Consider the following 19,800-nt stretch of genomic DNA (forward strand, 5'->3'; position numbering starts at 1 on the left):
AGTCCCAGCCTCCCATCCTCCCTCAACTTGGCAGTCAAACGCCCCGTTCTTCCATTCATTCCGATGATTTATATTCTCTCTGGGCGTCTAATATTAAACAGGGGAATTCCGACATGTTCCATAGCACATTTACTGTAACTTGATACCATGAACTAAACTTGCTGTTATTTATCATTTCCTTTTATTTTCTCTCGTTCCAGCATAAAGCCAAGGTGGAAGCAATGACCCTGGACCTCGCTGTGCTCCATAGCGTGCAGCATTTTGCTCAAGCGTTCAAGGCCAAGAATGTGTGAGTGTTCCAGTGGAGGGTTATAGATCATAATAGCTTGTATTATAATGTCTTTATCAGATGAACACAATGGGGAGGCCGGAAGGCTATTGTGTTGTCTTGGCGTCCAGACGGGAGGCTCATTTATATTGGCCCAGTGAAGGTGTACCGTATTTTCTTGACTCTGAGTCACCCTCATTTTGAGATGCGTCATCAATCTCATAACAGCCTCGCAGATAAAAAGGGAAAGGCAGTACTAAAGCAGCAGTAAAAGTGGCTCCTGAAAGCCACCCGCTTGTAAGCTGCATCCTGATTGCAGATATTTTTGCAGTGCCTCCCAGAATCGAGGAAAAGTATATTTTAATTGCACTCGGAAACAAGTAAGGTCAGCTCTCCAGTCCTGCCAGGGGGCTGAACGTCAGAGCACGAGAAGAAGTTTCTGCTGTTTCACAAACCTGCGGTGATTTTACGTGGTGCGTGAATGTGGTTCCAGAAGCGTGGACTCACATCATGAGAAACTTCCTCCTTTTTATTCCCTCATCTTTCTCAGACTTTCAAAATGCCTGAAGGAGGAAGCCTTCGCTAGGGACCGGCAGATTTTTTTGCCATCACTGCCAACATCTTTCTGACAGAGCAGCCCTCAGAGCCAGAGCTGAGGAAAGCAGTGGTGGTTAGCTTCATTTTCATTACAATATTTTGTTTCCTAGTGTTTATTTTTACAGTTCCCTCATATTATTTAGGGCAGGCAATACTGGGTTTCTCGTTTAACACAGTGGTTTAAATTTCTTTAACAAATAACTTCATTTAATTTTTCTTTTTCAGTGAGTTGATTTAAACACAGGGATTAAGTTAATAATGGTACAGGAGGTGCCAAGGATAAAACAGTTCCAAAAGGGGCACCGAGTGGCTGAATTCGGAGCACACTGATAAAATGGCAAACTGTCTGGGGCTTCGCCCCTGTCGGGGTCGTTGGTTTTATAGTTCTCCACGCAGATGATGGATGTAAGGGGAGGTATCTTAAACCAGATATTCAGATCTGACCCCTCAGTGCTGTCCAGTAGCCAGTTCTTCTTATTTCTCCCTTAGTCTTTCACTCTGTTGTTTTAGACTGTTGAGAAGTCTGTTCTCTAAAGCCCTTTCTGGAGCAATCCCGTAGCCTGAGTACTTGAGGTTGAAATGTGAACTCAGAGTCTGTAGTGGGAGCTGCACCATCCCCGTAGGTGCCGGCCCTGCGCTCCTACGAACAGTTGGGTACCGTCCCCATGCAGCCCGCAGACCTAGGTGAGCCCTACTGCGTGCGCTCTTGGCAGCGTTTGGTAGCTGCGAGCCCGTGCCAGTGGTCTCGGAGATCCTCTCTTCAGGATAGAGCAGTAGCTCTTAAGACATTTGCTTTTTTATCCCTTCCTGATTCATTTATCCGCTTGTTCATTCACTTAACACGCATTTAACGCGTGCCTCCAAAGCCCCAGGCTCTCTTCTCGGCTCTGGGAAGAGAGTGGTGGCCGGCAGAAGCCCACTTTACCTCACACGAGCCATTGTCTCAGTGGCCAGCAAGCAGGCAGTGTTTTCCTGCTAGTGACTGACTCTCCTCAACCTTGTATTTCTGTGATTGTTTGGGAGTGAATAATAATAACCACCACCGTAGCAGCAGTAACAGCTCATTTATTGAGTGCCTATTATGAGCCCCATACCCAGAACCCTTTGCGTGCTTTTTCTGATTTAATTCTCGAAGCAACCCTCGGGATGGGTGCTGTCATTATGCCTATTACACAGATGAGGAAAACGAGACCAGGGAGGGTGAGTTATCTGAAGGCACGTGGCCAGGAAGCAGAGGGTCTGAGATCCCGTGCAGTCGGGCATTCCTGGGCCCCCCTCCTCAACTACCACGCTGCACTGTCTGTCATTCTTAATGTGCCAGAAACCGAGATCAGAGAAACTGAGTGACTTTCCCAGCGTCACTTGGCAGGTTGGTGGCAGATGTAGGATTTTCCTCCGTTGTGACTCTCCGCTTTCTCCTTGACACCGTGCTGCTCTAGTGGGAGCTGAGCTGCACTGCCTCTTCATGCTTCCTCCAGTCCTGGTTTCAGACCACGCTGGACGGGAACCATTTAGCCGAGGAGAGCCAACTGTTACATAATAGGACTATCTTCCAAGTCAGTCTTAACGGGACCATTAGTTTTTAACCGTTAAGTAATTCAGAAATCATCAGATCCAACTGCCTTCTGTAATCAACAAGCCCAAACTCTGGGAGGAAAGCTAGCAGCCATTTTGCCCTAATTCTAGATTTTAGCAAACGACTCTGAAGTTTTGTACTCCTAGGTTCAGAAACAAAGGCGATTTTCCTCTTAGCCAACCCTGTACCACAAACCTCCTTTTATCCGTCTCCCGAGAGTCCAGCATTTTTCATGGGCTTAGAGAAATAGCGTGGTAGTGAAAATACGCATAAAAGACGCGAGCGACTTTCCTTTTGAAACACTGCCAAAGTGAAATCTCTCCTGGATAGGCAGATGACAGTTCAGTCCTTCCAGGTCTGTAGATTCTGAGAAGTGTCAGAAGTGAGTTTAAGTGCTGCTGACTGAGCTGCCGTAAAAACACGTGTCACTCTCTGCTCATCATCCCCTCCCATCTTTCGGCATCAAAATTTCCTTGTGTGTAACACAGAATGACGAATGAAAGAAAGGCTGCCAGTTCCGAACCCATCGCTTTAGATGCCGTTGGACTGAGGTGAGGAAAAACCCTTACACTGAAATTCCATGTGGATGCTACCACATGGAATTCTGTTCTGAAGCCTGCCTGCGAGCACACCAGAAGTAAGTGCGATCAGGCTCTTTTTACCTTGTGTACCCCCTCGGTTCATGCCCCAGCCCAGGTGTGTCTCCCCGTACCTGGATGGGCAGCAGCGTGTACAGCCCGAGACCTAAAGAGGTAGAAACAGATGTAAATGCAAACCTAGTTGGAAGATCTAGCTCACTGAAGGGCCGGGCCGCCCTCTGTCCACCTTCTACCGGAGGGGATGTAGATTCAGCCTCTTCTGGGATCTCTTCTTCCTCCTCTACTTTGGAGGGGCCGGGGGTGGCTGGTGTGGCATGGGGTGGGGACTGAGTCGTTTCCGAATGAGCACTGCTAACAGCGATTATACAGATCATAGCTCTTTTTCGACTTTTTGTGTATTCCGTGCGAGGCGACGTGCTGAGCACCTATTCACGTGTTCTCTCTGTAACTCCTTACAATAACCCCAGGCATTTTTAGTCATTTTTATCTCTGTTTCACATGGAAAGGCTCCAGCTTTTCACAGAGAGGCCAACTCACAGTCCCAACTGTAGCAAGTGGTGGATCCCAAATTCGAGCCTGAGTCTGTCTGAATCCACAACGACCCCTCTTTTCGTTACACCTCACCCTTCAGGCATTTTCTTCAGTGTGGATTTCTGGATTGGTATGAGTTGCTGAGAACCAAGTTACTCAAAGTTAGTGGCTTAACACCATTTAAGACAATAAGTATTTCTCTTCTCTCTCTCTCTCTTTCAGTTTGTTTAAATCCGGAATCACATAAGGTCAATGCATTTTAACCTATAGGTTTTCCCTCCCTTTCTAAATTTCTTACAAACAAATTTTAATGCAACATATTTGTTTCAAGGACCAGTGTGTCCTCTAAAGTTTTCTGTGGTCTGTACTTCAGTGACTGCATCCCTGTGGTGTCCTTTAACTTGTTCTTTTGTCTTCCACGCTTCCCGTGAAAAAGTAGCTAACTCTAGAGGCTTGGTCACATTCCTGTTTAATTTTTTGGCAAGAATACTTGGTCGGTGGTGGTGTAGTCTTCCATCAGGAGGATGTGCGTGCCTGCTTGCTAAAGCGTTTTCCTTAAGGCTCTGCCCGCCCTGACTAACCCATTCCTGTGCCCGCTCTCTCTTTGCCCACCCCCTCTTTCATCCATTTCTCCTGTTCTGCTCCACTCACTCTTCTGGGTGGTCAGCCCAGGAAGCCTCAGTCTGCTTTCAGACAGTCCTCCCCAGCATCAGTGGTGGTGGTCGGCCAGTGTGTCTCAGTTCGAATTATTTTGGGTATTACTGGAAAGTTCCAAACCAAAGCCTGTGGTAAGTCCCAACCAAACTGAGTTTTGAAGGGTATTTTTGCTGAAACTGCAGTCCTGGAGAGCAGCCAGACTGCACGCTGCCTCGCAGGCTGAGGTATCCATCAGAGTATGAAGAGCTGGGACCCTCACTAATCATGCAGACCAAGTACTGGGATTTTCTGTAATGGGCTCTGAAGCAGCAGTACGTTGTCTGTGATACTTTTGCACAATTTTATCCCTAGTTCTAACTGCTTAGTTTACCGAAAAGCACTCATTTTGAACAGGGCCTGGAACAGCAGTTCAGGAGCTTCTGGAGCTCTGTAAATGTGTTTTCCTTTATCAGATACTGTTTGATAGTTTGCGTCCTATGTATTCCTGAAATAATGGGCATCTGGATTCCAATCCTGGAAGTTGAAAAGTTGGTGATGGCACATAACAGAGAAAATGTATTGCTTGGATCTCGGTTACCAGTCGGCTTTTATAATATTGACCAAGGGCTTTGAGTCATCATGGAAATTAATTGAAATTGATAGTACGATCATATTAAAATAACATGGAGTTCTAAAGATTTCTAGAACTTCATTTTTGGTCGTGGATTTCTGCTTTCTCCTTCCAACTTTCTGTCTCCAGCATAATTTAAAGAAATTAGGCTTTCTTTCACTTAAAAATACTATAGGATAGTGATGTTTAAAAAAAAAAAATGAAAGAATACTTTTTCTATTCCCTCTTTACTGTTTACACATTTGAGGGGAAAATCTTTAACAAAACTATTTATTTTCACTTTTTACTAAATTACTTTCAGAACTTGAAAGTTCAGGACTTTGAGAATCTACTAATCCCAGATTTAATGTTCTTGGATTCTCATTCCAAATTTTGCTGTCTCAAATCCTTCTTTGGAAGTGGGTGGGCTATAAATTATAAATAAATTCTAAATTTTGAGGGATAAATTACCCTGAAGACCAATGTGTGAATTACAGCTTAATCTTTCTTCTTCTCCTCAGCTCAGTTTTAAGAGTAATGTTTTAGCCTACATATCTGTGTTACTGTTTGCTCAAAGTGAGAAATCCATTTCTGGTTTGCCTAACAGAGGATCATGTTGCTTTGCTTTTCTGCAAAGCATGAAAACTAAAAGAAAAGAACACCAGAGAGGCAGATTTGAGCTGTAATAAACTCTCTAAATCTAGATCTTAATTACGACTTTTTAAGAAAAAATTTTAAAAATCTACAAGTGAATTCTTCCCCCTCCCATAGATTTTCCACCTTGAGGTACTGGAAAAATTCATATTGTGAAGCATTTACTTTATCTAGAAACATCAGGGAAGAGCGCTTCCATCTGAAGTAAATGTTTTGCCTTCTGAAACTTAACTCTTTAGGCATCAAATGTTTTTATATAATTCTTTAAAAAATATTTCTAAAACAGATTATGTACTGTCATCCCTTATTAAACAAAAATACTAACCCAAAAGAGTAAAGTGCAGGGGTCAGCAGACTTTTTTGTAAAGGTCCAGAGAGTAAATATTTTAGACTTTTCAGGCCATAAGATCTCTGGTGCAACTACTCATCTCTGCCTTTGTAGCATGAAAGCAGCTGTGGACAATATTTAAATGGATGAACATGGCTGTGTTCCAATAAAACTTTATTTACAAAGGCAGGAAATGGGCTGGTTATGTCCAACGGCCATAGTGTGCCAAGCGCTGGTGTAGTGAAAAGAACAGAGTTTTTGGGGATCAACTGAACTTAGATTTAAATCCAAGCTCTACTGTTTACTAGCTGTGTGGCCTTGGGCACTCCGTGTCCCCGGGCCTCCCTTTCCAAGTCTATATAAAGCAGGTTCTCGCATAGACTTTTCAGGGTTGTTGAGGAGAAAAGCTGTGATGCGTGAAATAACCAGACACATCTCAGTGCACTGTGCCTGTGACTGTGTGTGCATTTGTTCTTATCTTGATCCAAAAATGATTTGAGAGGTTTTTAAAAATGCATGCAGTATGATACAATGCAAAGAAGAGATCCATCTAAACAGGGGAAGGGGATCAAAGTGGACCAGTCAGATGTGATCCCAGAGGAGGTGTGGCTCTCATGACGTCTTTACAGTTGTTAAAAAATTGGGCCTAGGAATGAGCTTGGAGATTCCTTGCAACCAAGGGGACAGAGGACATGAGCTTCACGTTGCCCACAAGCTATAAGCGTGAGAAACACTGAGCAGAAATATTGTTACTATAGTGGTGTTCCACTGAGGATCACGGAGTACTTAGTGCTGCACTGAGTATTTTTTCCCCTGTTCTTTGTTACTCTTCACCAAGCCTTGGACTTGAGGGATACGTCACAGTTCTCTTTCCGAGCAAGTGGCTTGACTCTACTTCCTTTGCCCTTGCTGCGGTTGTTTCCCTTGGTTTCTTTCCAGATGATTCGAGTGGCCTTATGGGCAGCCTGCTTTGAATAAGTGAGGTATAGTGGGACACAGTAAAAATCGTTAACCTCTGTATTCTGGGATACCAGAGCACTCCGTATGCCTCTTCTCCCCTCCTTTTTTGGTTTATTCAAAAATTTTTTTCCCTTCACGTCGTTATTTATTCAGCGCTTACAACAGTGCCAGGAACTGGGCTAGACATCGGAATTAAACGATTTGCCATCTTCCTTCTCCTGTGCCTTCTCTCTCTCTTAAAATACTTGTGAAGCTTAAGGATTTTTTGATAACTTTACACAGTGATGACTATCTTCAAAAACATATCCTTACTGGAGAAGAATAATTGTTAAATAAATTAAGGGCCACTTTGCAATTAAATTTGTTAGGGGAAAAAAAATTTTTCAGTGAGCCTTTTTGCCATCCTTAAAAGTCATCACTGCCAAGGAATACGTGGAAATGTATTTGAATTAACCACAGTGATGTTTGCAAAATAAACAGTTTTGATTTCCCAGCAGAATTCTAGGTTCAGCCATCACTATCATGTTTCCGGAAGTCAAAGTGATGTATGTTAATTGGAGACACACACAAAAAAACTTCCCTTCCAGTAAGAATAATCACCCGGCTTTGGAAAGTAGATACGATTACTCTGTGGTTGCCTTCTCCCACCCCCACCAGCCCGCCAGTGCTGGCGGATTCTCCAGCAAAGAATCCGAACTTTGTTGGTGGCGTTCAACAGTGATCGCTTAAAGCACTGGACTAGAGCATGAGTTGAGAAAGTTTTTCTATAAAAAGAATCAGGTAAATAAATATTTATATAAATATCTATATGAATATTTTGACCTTTATGAGCCAGATGGTCTCATTAGCAGCCACTCAGCTAGTGTTGAGTGCCTCTCGAGTGTAGAGCGAGACCACAGTAATCACAGTAATGCAAAAGTAGCCACCGATAATGTGTAAGTGACTGGGCGAGGCTGCGTTCCAATAAAACTTTATTTAGAAAGACAGGAAGTGAGTTGGATTGGGGATTCAGTCTGGGGGGTTGTGGTTTGCTAACACTTGGAGTAGAACCCCTTGTCCCTTGCAACATATTGGATTGGCCAAAAAGTTCGTTCAGGGTTTTTGGTAAGATGTTACAGAAAAACTGGAATGATCTTTTTGGCCAACGCCATAAGTCATTTGAAGAGCATCTCGTCTCACTGTGAGAAACACGTTCCATTTTGGATTATGTTAGGTTTGGTCCAGATAAATAAGTATATATAGCCAATGTGTGTGCATGGTTTGTTTCATTTCTCTGCAGAAAGCACTCTGTGTTCCTTAGAGGCTGAGGGAAGAGAGAAGAGTTTGAGTAGAACAGTGTGCAGTGCTGAGTCGTGGAAATACCACCATATGGGAAAGCAGGTCAACTAAGACAAGCAGGTATTGTTTAAATAGTGAAGACACTGAAGCCCTGCTTGGGACTTGGAACCATAAAATGATGACGATGACAGTAATTGCTAATATTTGTCACCTATTTATTATTCGTCATGCACAGCTAAGCTCTCGTCTGCCGCCCCATTTTATCCCCACAAGGACTTCATGGGGGTAGGTCAAAAACTGTAGAAGAAAGGCAGTGTCACATGGTTCAGCCTGATACGATGATCAACCACATTTCATAGATCAAGAAATCAAGGCTTACAGAGATGAAGGGCCTTGACCCAGGTCATGCCAGCTAGTAGGTGGTGAGGCTAGAACTTAGCCCAAAATCTGCTGTGCTGCTGAGCTCTGCTTAGGTGGTGGTTTGGGAAATCAGAAAGATCTGTCTCATTTGGGAAATGCATCATGTCAGACTCACTGCCTCTGAAGGAGATTTGTCCCAGCAGTAGGTGGATGACAACCCCTGCCTGCTGGGACAATTGTTAAGGTCACTTCAGAGTTGAGGGGGATGCTTCTTCCAGCCATATCCTGTCACCGAGAGGAAATGGTTTTGCTGAAATATGTCTAAAAGAGGTAAACAAACCCAGTCGGAGAGAGGCTCATCCCCTCAGCTAAGGTGCCCAGAACTGTTTCCTACCAGGTGTCTGTCCATGGAGTCTGTATAAGCAGAGGTGACGCCTATTTACTCGCATGTGCAATCACCTCTGTACATTTACTCCAAGTGTCAGCGTTCATTTCCCCTTGGCTCCTACTTGGCTTCATCATGATGCTCGTGAGGTAGACAGAAGAAGACCAAAGGGTCACCTGGCCGTTCACACATCTGAACTCCCAGAGTGGTGACTCTCAAATGCAAGCCCAGCGCTCATCCTTTCCTGTGGGGAAGAGCCTTGCTTGGTGTCTGGCCACCTGAGCTACAAGCACTGCGCTTGCTGGTGTGGCCCACCGAGGCCCCTGGAGTCTGGTCCGTCCTCCTCCTTCATTTGTGGCCATGTCCTCCCAATCCCATGCCTCTGTACTCTGCTCACAGAGATGCTTACAGGTTCTGCCTCCTGACTCGGGGCCTGTGCCCCTGACTTGTGCCACTGCCCGCCTACCTGCCCCTCACCTGCTCCCTGGATGACTTTGTCACATCCTCTATGGAGCCTCCCTTTTCCCATCCTCTTACCTTCACACCATGGTTGAATTGATGAGTCACTTCTCAGAGCATCAACCACACACCCAATCATCGTGCTTGGAATACTTTGGGGACGCTTTCCTCTATATTGATTTTCCTTTGTTAGACTGAGCCCCAGAGAAGCAGAAACCTTGGCTAATTCATCTTCGTCTTAGCTCTGAATTCCTGTTCCACACCTTACCAAGACGGTGGCCTTGGCAAATTCCTTAATCTCTCTGATCCTCAGTTTCTTCATCAGTGAAAGTGGGAGGTGATGGTAATGCCCTTGCAGGGTGGTTGAAAGGATTAAATAACAAAATGTGTATAAAACGTAGTACCTGATACCTAGTAAACCTTTAATACATTTCAGGTTGTATCATCATTTTTGTTACCATCATCCTCCGTGGCAATTGTTACCTTTACTGCCATATAGTAAACTCAAGGAAGGGGATGGATAGGTGGATGGGTGGGTGGGGGCAGGGAAAGGGAGGGAGGGAGGGAAGCCAAAAATGGAAACACATAGTTCCATTTGGTGAACTGAAGTTTGCTTTTAAGGTGCCAATTCTCAGTCATTCTAAGTTGTTGAATTGGTACCTCCTTGGGTGGTATGGAGATTATACGTTTGTAAATCTTGGGAAACAGATTTTAAAGTCATCCTGTATAATAGTTATCTCAGGCACATAGCATACAACTGCCCTTCTAACCTGGTGTGGGCTTGGGTCACATGACCAAGCTGTTCTTTGACCCACACAGCCATGGACCCAGCAAACCCGTGATGTTAGGGTTAACATTTGGTGACTCTCAGAGAACTCTTGAGTTGTGTAAGTCTCGGAAAAAAAGCATTTCAGCGTCTGTGGTTCAGAATTCTACTTCCCAGCTTGGCCGATGAATCCAGCTCGATTTTCCTCCTGGTACCAGTAACCACCCTCATTGTCATGTCGGAATTCTCCTCTCACCTGTAATTGACCTGTTGGGAAGTGGTGCTTAAACCACACTGAAATCGCATTTTCATAACTTGGGAACCGTCTGTTTTCTTCCCCCCAGTAAATTGTTGAGAAGCTAATTCTTGTCAGCCGAAGAACTTGAATACCCGTTTGAAATAAATCACCAGCGCTCCACTGTGGCAGCCTGCTGAAAATCCACTTGTCACTGCACTGTGTGTTTAATATTGAGTCATTCTTTTTCTTCATTTTGTGAGAAAATACCCAATATCTTGTCATTCCCCAAAATATAAATGGATCCTCTCCATCAGTGGCAAAGTTCTTCAGTCTGCCTTCTAAGCTTCATATGCTATTATAGTTCAGTCACTGAGCCGTAGTCAAACGGGTGTTTGAGCCGACATTAGGCAATAGCTGATAACCAGAAATAGAACGAAGAAAAAGGTTGTCTCAGAAGTACAAGTAATGGGTAAGTCGACCAGTGATAGAAGCTTGGGAAATGGGTCTTGGTGGAATGTCTCCCGCTAAAAGGAGAGCAGTGCCTCGATTTCTCATGTAAGATCAGCAAACTCCCAAGAGACTGTCACCATGGTTCCCAGCTTGGCTGTGCGTGGAATCAGCTGGAATCCAGTAATCCGTTGCATATAGGTAAAAGCATTTAACCAATGTTGAATTCTCAGATGCTAGGTCCCTTCTAATTTTATTGTTGCTGTTATAAGCACTATGAAAATGGCCTGCACATATCTCTTTTTGGCTCTCTAATTTTCTTAGGATCAATTCTTAGAAGAGCAGTTGTGGCGTGGAAGCATATGACTATCTCTTTCTACTTCTGATCTGTGAAAGCAAATTACTCTCCAGGAAAGTTATGTGTAATTCTCATCTCTTCATCAAACACTAGGCAGTGCCGTTTAGATCTGAAGTATTTGTAAAAGTGGCGTTTAATTACAGTCAGATGTTTAGTACTGAAGACAAGGTTTCTCTCTATTAGGGGAATTCTTTTTCCAGTTGCTTTGTCATGTCATCTGAGCCCATTGCAGTCATGGAGAGGAGAAACCACTTCTCGGTGGGGACAGAAGGAGACACCTTAGGTGTCCTTCACTGGTGCAGAGGCGTGGGTTTGCTCCGTGGAGCTGAGCAGTGGGTCAGGGGGACTGGGCACTGGACCGGGAGTCAGGGAGGACCAGCTGTTGTCCAGCTCTCTCACTCACCATTGTGTCCTGGTCGTTCTTTGTCTTGGATGGTGATGCCCTAGGCTCCTCCTCGGGTCTTTCCAGTAGTAGAAGCACAGTTCCATCGTGCAGCTCTGCTAATTTTTCCAGAACTTCCTCTGACTCAGCTGTGCTCTGAAGCAGGACTTGCCTCTCTATCAGGGGGAAGGCGTCACACGTTCATCGTAGAGAAGAGCTTGCTGTGACCTTTAAAGACCCAGGTACCAAAGTAGATTTCAGTCCCAGGCTCCTCAGGCCTGTTTGACCTTCAGGTGTCTTGGACCAGGCAGTTCGTCTTTTTCTCTCATCCTGTGGGCGGGTTTTCCAAGCTGAGTGGAGTTTTGCATCAGGTCCACTTCTGATTTATTTGCAGCTCGTCCCCTTCCGCCCCATCGGAAGGGGGGGCTTTGCCGTTCAGTTCCCGCTGTGGCTTCCCGTCCTGCGTTTCTCATTGTGCGTGTCTTCTTGGGGGTGGTTTTTGATGCAATCACTTTGGCCTTAATTCTATTTTGTTTTAAAAGGTTTAACTGCCTTTATGGTTTTTCAAACAGATGTTAAACCTACTTATATTGCTGTTATTTGGATATTTATTTTGGCATTATGAATAAATGTTATTCTATACAAGTTCCGTGACCACAAAGATAGTACATGCCCGTTGTAGGACGTTTGAAAAAATATGGACAAGAGTAATTGTGAACATGAAAACTGTCCATTTTCCTGGCCCTCCCTTAATTTGTCTTTATTTCTTGGAATTTTTTCTGGGGTCATTTTCCAAATACACATAAGAAAGAAAAGAGTTATAATGGACCTTCCCATACCTTTCGCCCATCTTCTGTAAGTATCTACATATGGTCAGTTTTGTTCAGTCTTCAGCCCCTCTCTTGCTCGATTATTTTATTTTTATAAATTTATTTTATTTTTGGCTGCATTGGGTCTTCATTGCTGTGTGCGGGCGTTCTCTAGTTGTGGCGAGTGGGGGCTACTCTTCCTTGCGGTGTGCGTGCTTCTCATTGCAGTGGCTTCTCTTGTTGCGGAGCATGGGCTCTAGGCACGCGGGCTTCAGTAGTGGCGGCGTATGGGCTCGGTAGTTGTGGCTCGTGGGCTCTAGAGCACAGGCTCAGTAGTTGTCACGCACTGGCTTAGTTGCTCTGCGGTATGTGGGATCTTCCCGGACCAGGGCTTGAACCCGTGTCCCCTGCATTGGCAGGCGGATTCTTAACCACTGTGCCACCAGGGAAGCCCGCTAGATTATTTTAAAGCACATCTAAGACAACATAAATATTCATCCATGAATACACTATGACTACCCCTCTATTATCACCACTGTTTGTATCTTAGAATATCACCTTCTGATTTTTTACTTTTAATAGAATGATAGGCATTCTATAGAAAAGACATTAAATATGTATGTGCATAAAGATATATTTCAAATATTTTTGAAAAAAATGTTTCTAATACATTTTCCCCCAAGGTTTTCCACAGTCATTTAGTGGAGATTGTAAATTAGAAAAATAATACGATAAGGTCAGAGAAAATATAGTGAATAATATGTCAAGGAAAGAAACAGATTTTTAAAAATTTCAACCTAATCTTTGAAACAGTGGCTACAATTTGGATGTTGAGAAATGAATTCAACTTGACACGGTAAAATTCTAATAATAGGCTGAAATAACGTCACAGACTAAAATCATGTACCTTTGTGTAACCTATCAATTGTCTAAAAAAGGAAATGCAACCTTACTTTCTCTGAACTGACCCTATCTTGCTTGAGTCCCAGTTTCCATTCGTGGTGGAAGCATGGGGAAAAGTGAACAGGGACTGGAGAGCTGTCAGCCACAGCTGCCCGGCAGGGGAGGGGGGCGGGGGTGTGTGGGTGAGATGGTGACCACTTAAGTCGTTGTGAGAATGTACAGCAGGCTTCTCAGAGCCCAGGAAGTTAGTTTTATTTTTCGTTGAGATTTAATGTACGTACTTGAAAATTCACCACCTTGAAGTGTACAGTCTGATGGTTTTTAGTTGTGTTCACATCTAGAAAGAAACCCCATCCCCGTACTGGTTAGCGGTCATTCCCCATCCTTCCACCCCCTCCAGCCCTAGGCAAGCACTCATCTTTCTCTCTCTCCCAATTTGCCCATTCTGGACATTTCGTATGGATGGAATCACACCACGTGTTGTCTTTTGTGAGCGGCTTCTTTCACTTAGTATGTTTTCAAGGTTCACGCACATTGTAGCATGGCAGTTCTTCATTGCCTTTTATGGATGAATAGTATTCCGTCATATGGATAGAGACCACATTTTGTTGATTCATTCATCAGTTGAGGGACATGTGTGTTTTTTCCACTTTTTGGCTCCTGTAAATTATGCTGCCATGAACATTATTCTCATTCTGCCCTCTGGGAAGACATTGTGATACTTGGAGGCTAAAGGTGTTGGAAGGTAGGCTGGTGGGGACAGTGAAACATCTCTTTGGGAATCAGCATTCCTCCCAGGCTCAACACCAAGACCCTTTCTGAGCCCCTCTTGAATGAGTGTCCATTGGGACATGCCCAGTGGTCTTGTAATCACTAAGGAAGCAGGTCTCCTGGGGAGAAGTTTTCCAGTCCACACCTATCATAGCCAACAGGAGACCCAAGATGTTGATCCTTGTTTGTTTTAAGAAGAGGACATTAGCACAAAGTGACAGGCTGAATCCAACTTGGGCTCAGTTATTTCATAAAGCTCTTTGTTTATTTGACCTCCCGTGACCCAGAAAATAATTCTAACCAATCAGTGCCGACTCCCTTTGGCGCCAGGGTCCACTTGCTTTACAGATGATGACAGACGGGGCCGCACGGCTACCGCATATGAATTCATCCTCAACTCCAGAGCCGCGTGGTGTTCTCCGGCAAGGTTGTATTTCTTCATTAGCTATTCCCAGGGCCCAGGGAGTCCCAGAGGATGTCAGAGTACATTAATTTTTATCATAACATGGAAGCTTTCAGGTCTGAATGGCAGCACACAGCTGTCAGGGGCTTTCTGAACTCTGTTACAGCTCCATATATCTCTAGGCAAAACAGAGGAAGGAGCCCTCATTGGCAAGGAAACGTACAAAATACATGAGGTGTTTCATTGTTTGAGTGACTTGACCATGTGCATAAGCACATTCCCCAGGTAATTTTTTTCACCATTGTCCCTGAAAGTCCACCTCTGCCGCGCCGCGTTAAAGCTCCCTCCCTTCATGGCAGGTGCAGAAGGTGTTTTTAAAATAAGCTCTCTTTGCATAATGGTAATGAAATCATCATCTAGTCCTTAATGCTCTTCTATAAATATATAAGAGATGAGTGTTCCCATGATTTTTTTCAGCAGAACGTATGCATCCCTGGTATCGCAGGAGTTTGTAAATGATGGCTTGTAATGCTCAATATTGCTTCGTGTCCACAAAATATTATTTTAATTTGAAGCAATGCTAGTGCATTTCTAGAAAGGCTAGTTATTTCTATATTGCCTTCATTTTCCCCACTTATCAACTGAGTAAAAAGCTTGGAGGGATGCATTTTGCTTAGAGAGAATGTCCAGGTATTATTTTACTAGAAGCACTGTCAACAAATGCCAGGAACCCCGTGTGCATACGGTCCCGTGTTAGACATTGCTTGGTGTGGCCATTAGGACCCTCCAACAGGGAAATCATAGAGAGAGGAGACAGTGTTTTCAGTTGTCAGGGTAAATGTGTTCTTAGTCGACATAACAAGTGACTTACTGCCGGCTCTAGTCCTTCCCTCATTTTCCTGGATAATTCTGATTTCTTCGTAATGGGTGTGTTTTGTAAGTCCACATGGGCCATTCATTTAATCACCCCCCCGCCCCCACTGCCAGGCAGCCTCATTGCACAAGATCTGTGAGCCACAGAGCAGAGTTCCGCGAAGTTCACATTTTACCGCTTATATGTAAGACGGACGCAGGCAAGTATTGCATTTATCTTAACACATACCAAGTTTAAAAATCCCAAACCAGAGCAGCAACTGACTGCTCATGTTTTGGCAAAGCACGAGGCTGAGAAATACAGGTGATTTGGCTTCCAGTGCATTAAAAAAAAAAAAAAAAATACAGGGGTTCCATAAATTTGACAAAAATTAGGCAAATGATACATAAACAACTGCATGGTGGTTAATGCTGAGAAAGAGACTCTTCGGGTTTAAAATAAAAGTACAAACTGTATGCATGCAATACTTTAAAAACCAAATGACGGTGAACGGGTGTGAGCAAAGGTGCAGAGAGCTTTCACAGTGGTGTCTTATTTAATTCTTAGGGATTTGGTCATTCAAGATACTTCTTCTGTTCAGGCATGGTGCTGGATGTAGGAGCACAGGGGTAACCGGATGCAGATTTAGCCCTTCAGAGGTTTCTAGTCTGTTGTTATGACTTTCCCCACTTTGTGTGTGTGAAACTATGGGTTGTAGCGAAAGATAACCTCTTCTCTAAATAATGCCATCCCCTTAAAGACTTAAATATAAGACATGACACCATAAAACTCCTAGAAGAGAACATAGGCAAGACATTCTCTGACATAAATCATAGCAATGTTTTCTTAGGTCATTCTCCCAAGGCAATAGAAATTAAAGCAAAAATAAACAAATAGGACCTAATCAAACTTATAAGCTTTTGCACAGCAAAGGAAACCATAAACAAAATGAAAAGACATCCTTTGGAATGGGAGAAAATATTTGCAAATGGCCTAATCTCCAAAATATACAAACAGCTCTTACAACTCAATAACAAAAAAGCAAACAACCCAATCAAAAAATGGGCAGAAGACCTAAAGAGACATTTCTCCAAAGAAGTCATACAGGTGGCCAATAGGTATATGAAAAGCTGCTCAACATCGCTAACTATTAGAGAAATGAAAATCAAAACCGCAGTGAGGTACCACCACGGTCAGAACGGCCATCATTAAAAAGTCTACAAATAACAAATGTTGCAGAGGGGGTGGAGAAAAGGGAACCCTCCTGCACTGTTGGTGGGAATATTAACTGGTGCAGCCAGCGTGGAGAACAGTATGGAGGTTCTTTAAAAAACTAAGAACAGAGTTGCCGTATGATCCAGCAATCCCACTCCTGGGCATATATCTGGACAAAACTCTTAATTTGAAAAGATACATGCAGCCCAGTGTTCATAGCAGCCCTGTTTACAATAGCCAAGACTTGGAAGCAACCTAAATGTCCATCGACAGACGAATGGACAAAGAAGGCGTGGGTGTCGGTTACACCGGTGTATGTATTTTCTGAAAAGTCATGATTTCTCAGCGTTTGGATTTGTGTGTGTGTGTGTGTGTGTGTGTGTGTGTGTGTGTGTGTGTGATAATTCAATACAAGTTTTGGGAAAAAAACCCAAAACTGACCCTTATAGGATATGTACTGAAATTCACATGTTTAAGAAAGACATGAGGCGGTAGAAAATGAGAAGTTTAAAAAAAAAGATGTGGAACACACACACACACACACACACACACACACACACACACACACACACAATGAAATACTACTCAGCTATCAAAAAGATTGAAATTATGCCATTCGCAGTAACATGGATGGACCTAGAGATAATCATATTAAGTGACGTTAAGTCAGAAAGAGAAAGACAAATACCATATGATATAACTTGTACATGGAATCTAAAATATGATACAAATGAACTTGTTTAGAAAACAGAAACAGAGTCATAGAAAACAAGTTCATGGTTACTGAAGGGGAACTGGGGTGGGGTGTGAAAAATTAGGAATTTGGGATCAGCAGATAGAAAGTACTGTGTGTAAAACAGCTAAACAACAAGGTCCTCCTGCATAGCGTGGGGAACTATACTCAGTATCCTACAGTAAACCATAATAGAATATGAAAAGGAATATATATAAATATATATAACTGAATCCCTTTGCTGTTCATCAGAAGCTGACACAACATTGTAAATCAACTATACTTCAATAATAATCAATATAAAAAAATAAAAATAATACCCTCCCTAACTCTCCCGATCTACCAGCTTTTTCCCTTCTTCATTTATGTGAATAATATTCACATTCTCTGAGTTCCCTTCTAGAGTTTACTGAACTCCAATTTGGCCTCCCAAGACTTCTTCCGTATCCCAAGTGAATTTCTTTAGGACATAGCCACCGATTCATTTGTCAGATGAACAAATGGGAATTTGCCAAGAGGGACGTTGGTTACTTTGTATTTTCCCTGTCGGTGGGAGCTATGTTCATGTGAGGTTACTAGGTTATGAGCGAAGTTGAAATTATTTGTTCTGACTCCCTCCACTCTCCCATCCCTCTTGTGCTGATCACTGATTGTCCATTTTATTAAATATTCCAGGAAACCAAACACAGGGCAGTAAAGTACTAAGTGGAGAGTTCAAGAGAGAAATGGAAACAACAGGAGCTGGAACACCAAAGAGTCAGACCTGCATCTGAGGCATTGTGTCAGTGGGATTAAGTGCCTTTGGTGGCATAATTATCAAATAGATGCATTTTTCCTAGAAACCCCACTTGGAAGAAACTGTGGGTATATTCCCGTTTTACATTTCCCCCCACTTAGAGTCAGTGAGGGTGAGATCTTGCTGCAGGGACTGCATGTGTTAGGATGGGAAAATAGAATCAAGATAATGGACATGAGGCAAAAATGTAAGGAAATAAAAACAAGAGTGTTGCCATTTTCTGTTAAGTGTATGTACTGACGTTCTGGCATTCACTATAAGAAGTTGTAAATGGTGCATGAAATGAAAAATTCCTGGTGGTCTCCTGGGATGCAGCCAGCCCTCGGCTCTATTCCTCCTGATTGGCTTGGATTATTTTCTCTTTTCCAACTTAAAAAAGAAAAAGGTGTGGCTACAGTGTGGCTAGGTTATGTTGACAGCAGAATCCATTCTGGGTTACTATTTTAATATTTGATAGTGTCCCTCACATTCTTGAAACATATGGGTCCTTTAAAATTTAGCAGCACAGCAGCTGGATGGTCACTGCCCACCTTGAGCTGTTGTTGATTCCACGTGTTCATGTTTCTCTTGTTTTATTTGCTTTATTTCCTTGCGTATTTGTTCGGATCTCATCTGCCAGAGATATTGAGTAAGGACATGGGAAACATTATATATGTATTTTATAAATGTGGGAGACAGTTATATACATATTTCATATCTCTGCATTGTTGATGGATGTCATGTCCCCACAGTGTAGCCCATGGTCCAGGAAACGGGCACATGAGAGAAGAAGATAGCCGGTTTCAGGTACCCTCTCTCTCATGGCTGGTGCTGGGCAATTTACATTTTTCTCTGATTCTCAGAACTATCAAACAAGGTGGGTATTACAATTTCCTTTTATCGTTGTCATCATTGTGAGTTTGAGAAGCTCATTATATATTTTTTCTGTATGTCACAGCAAATAAGCATTTTTTAGAAGTTTGCCCCTATACCACCTAAAATCATCCTGAGTATTACTAGGGGCATGAACCACATTTTGGGCAGTTGAGGTCTTGGTGGATTACTTGGTGGAGTGTGAAGGACCTTCACTGGGCTCGGCGTAGCTGTAGAAGAGAATTACTGTGTTCACTTTTATGCTGCCATCGAGGAGTTTGAGATAAACCAGCACTCGTTATTGAAGCGGGGATCCACCTCAGAATTCTATAATAATTTTTTTTCCTCTTTCTGTTCTGGGAGAAGAGGACAGCTGAACACCAGATCAGACTAAAAAGCAGTTGCTTTTGGGACTTTGGGTCCTCAGCTCCTTTCTCTCGAATTTCGGAGTGTTTCCAAATAGTACGAATCCTTGCAACTCACTTGAGAAATGCCCCAGATGGTGTGCCATTCTGTTTCAAGGAGGAATTGAAAAGTATTTCCCTTTACATAACATTCCACTTAGCTCATTCTTCTGCTGTGTCTGAAGTAGAGTCCCCCAAAGGCACAGTTGTATTCATGTTCTGCTGGGTGTTTATTTAACCTGTAAGAGTCCGCTTCATTTTGGGGGGCATGTTACGATTCAGTTTACAAATCTTCAGCCCCGTGATTGTGGCTACTGCTCTTCACAGGCTCTTTTGAAATGGCCTTCTTATTTCTCAGGTTTGAAATTACACATCTGATAATTAGGTTTCTTGAGTCACAGTGGGCTGGTCTTGTCTCCAAAGCGTAAGTAACTCTTTATTGATCAGCTAAAACAGATCCACTTTTTCCCGCTTCCTGCTGCCATCTTTGAAGTAATAATAAATATATTGTAAAATATGGCTATGGGATGGTTTATAGACCGGATGTCATTGGGAAAATAGCATTGATTCAGATGTATGCAACCAGGTGTGTACCTAAGGCTTCCGTCTTAACGCATGCAAGACCTTGG

At 43.2% G+C, this 19,800-nt stretch overlaps 1 protein-coding gene across 4 annotated transcripts in view; it reads left to right on the plus strand.

The window, feature by feature from the left end:
* Positions 1–19,800, plus strand: part of WWOX (WW domain containing oxidoreductase) — a 995,315-nt gene that overhangs the window by 253,949 nt on the left and 721,566 nt on the right. For all 4 annotated transcript variants that reach the window (XM_032614393.1, XM_032614394.1, XM_032614395.1 and 1 more), the window contains exon 6: positions 201–289. In XM_032614393.1, coding sequence (XP_032470284.1) covers positions 201–289 — 89 coding nt within the window. The remainder of the gene's footprint in view (positions 1–200; positions 290–19,800) is intronic.

This window comes from Phocoena sinus, chromosome 19 (genome assembly GCF_008692025.1).
Source record: "Phocoena sinus isolate mPhoSin1 chromosome 19, mPhoSin1.pri, whole genome shotgun sequence".
NCBI classification, from domain to species: Eukaryota; Metazoa; Chordata; class Mammalia; order Artiodactyla; family Phocoenidae; genus Phocoena; species Phocoena sinus.